Raw genomic sequence first — 1017 nt, 5'->3', positions numbered from 1 at the left:
TTGGAAGTTATTTGAGGTACCAAAAGTCGTTATCAATCCTTTGAGTTGGTTGTTTCGTCAGTGACTATAATTTTTGTCTTTTGAGGATAAGTTTGTGCTGAAGGTATTGCTTCAATCATTTCCAGCTTTCAACTGGTGCTGGGAACTTAGGTGTTTTGATTCCGAAGATTGCTTCTCTACTACGCAGGTCTGCGACAATAAAGAACCCATCAGTTCGGCTGCGAAATTTGTTCCGCGACTTTTGGTTCTGCTGTACAGTACTCGGATTTAATGTCGCCCAGATAGGTTTGTTATAAAAATACAAATAATATAAACTTCTATTAAATTTTCCATTAGTGAGTAAGCTTAAACATTGGAAAAAGAAAACAAACAGGTCTGCACTAATCCACTCGTACTTTACTGTGTGATTCACATTTCTGATCTAGTTGAGGAAGAGACTTGAGTTATGTGTTATTCGTCCGCAGAAATACATGTAGGATCAAACTTAGGTCTTTGGCCAGAAGAGTGGTTTGATGCTGCTTGTGAGATCGCTTGTAAGTCTCCTATACTCATACCTCAAGAGAGTCTGCGTGCTGAACTTGTTGCAAATGCTACGATCAAAAGCGGCAATGTGTTATCGGTTAGTTTCAAGTGTAGACTTAATGTTGTTTGTGTTGAGTGTTTTTATTTCATGCTACAGCATGAAATAAAGATATGTCACTCATCAAGGTGATATATGGGCTGAGTAATGAAGAACATATGTTCTCTGCTGTTAAATTGAAATGGAAAATCGATTAGTCAAGTCACATAGAGTGGTAGCCGTGATCTTCCATTTGTATGAACATAGCTACAATCAATAAGAATGTTATTGCTCACTACCATATATTGGTTGATTCCGTATCTCACAACTGGGGACATTGCTGATGGAGAGAACAAACCATTCTTACTGAATGTGAAAACTTTGAAGGACATGAAAATTATTCAAAAAACATATACACTTCTTAGATTTTCAGGCAGAATTGCAGGAAATCAAGGGTA

The 1017-nt window shown here is 37.3% G+C and overlaps 1 protein-coding gene across 1 annotated transcript; it reads left to right on the top strand.

Annotated features, from left to right (window-relative positions):
* Positions 1-125: 125 nt before the first annotated feature.
* LOAG_15974 (hypothetical protein) lies at positions 126-623 on the top strand (the record flags this gene model as incomplete). The annotated part of the gene is made up of 2 exons (XM_003151460.1): positions 126-285; positions 489-623. Coding segments are annotated over 2 exons (294 nt in total), but the record flags the coding sequence as incomplete, so codon positions are not given.
* Positions 624-1017: the final 394 nt, after the last annotated feature.

The sequence above is a fragment of the Loa loa genome, assembly GCF_000183805.2.
Source record: "Loa loa unplaced genomic scaffold supercont3.3399, whole genome shotgun sequence".
Lineage (NCBI taxonomy): Eukaryota > Metazoa > Nematoda > Chromadorea > Rhabditida > Onchocercidae > Loa > Loa loa.
Note: the sequence above shows the minus strand (reverse complement) of the source record. Positions and strands in the feature narration are given on the sequence as shown.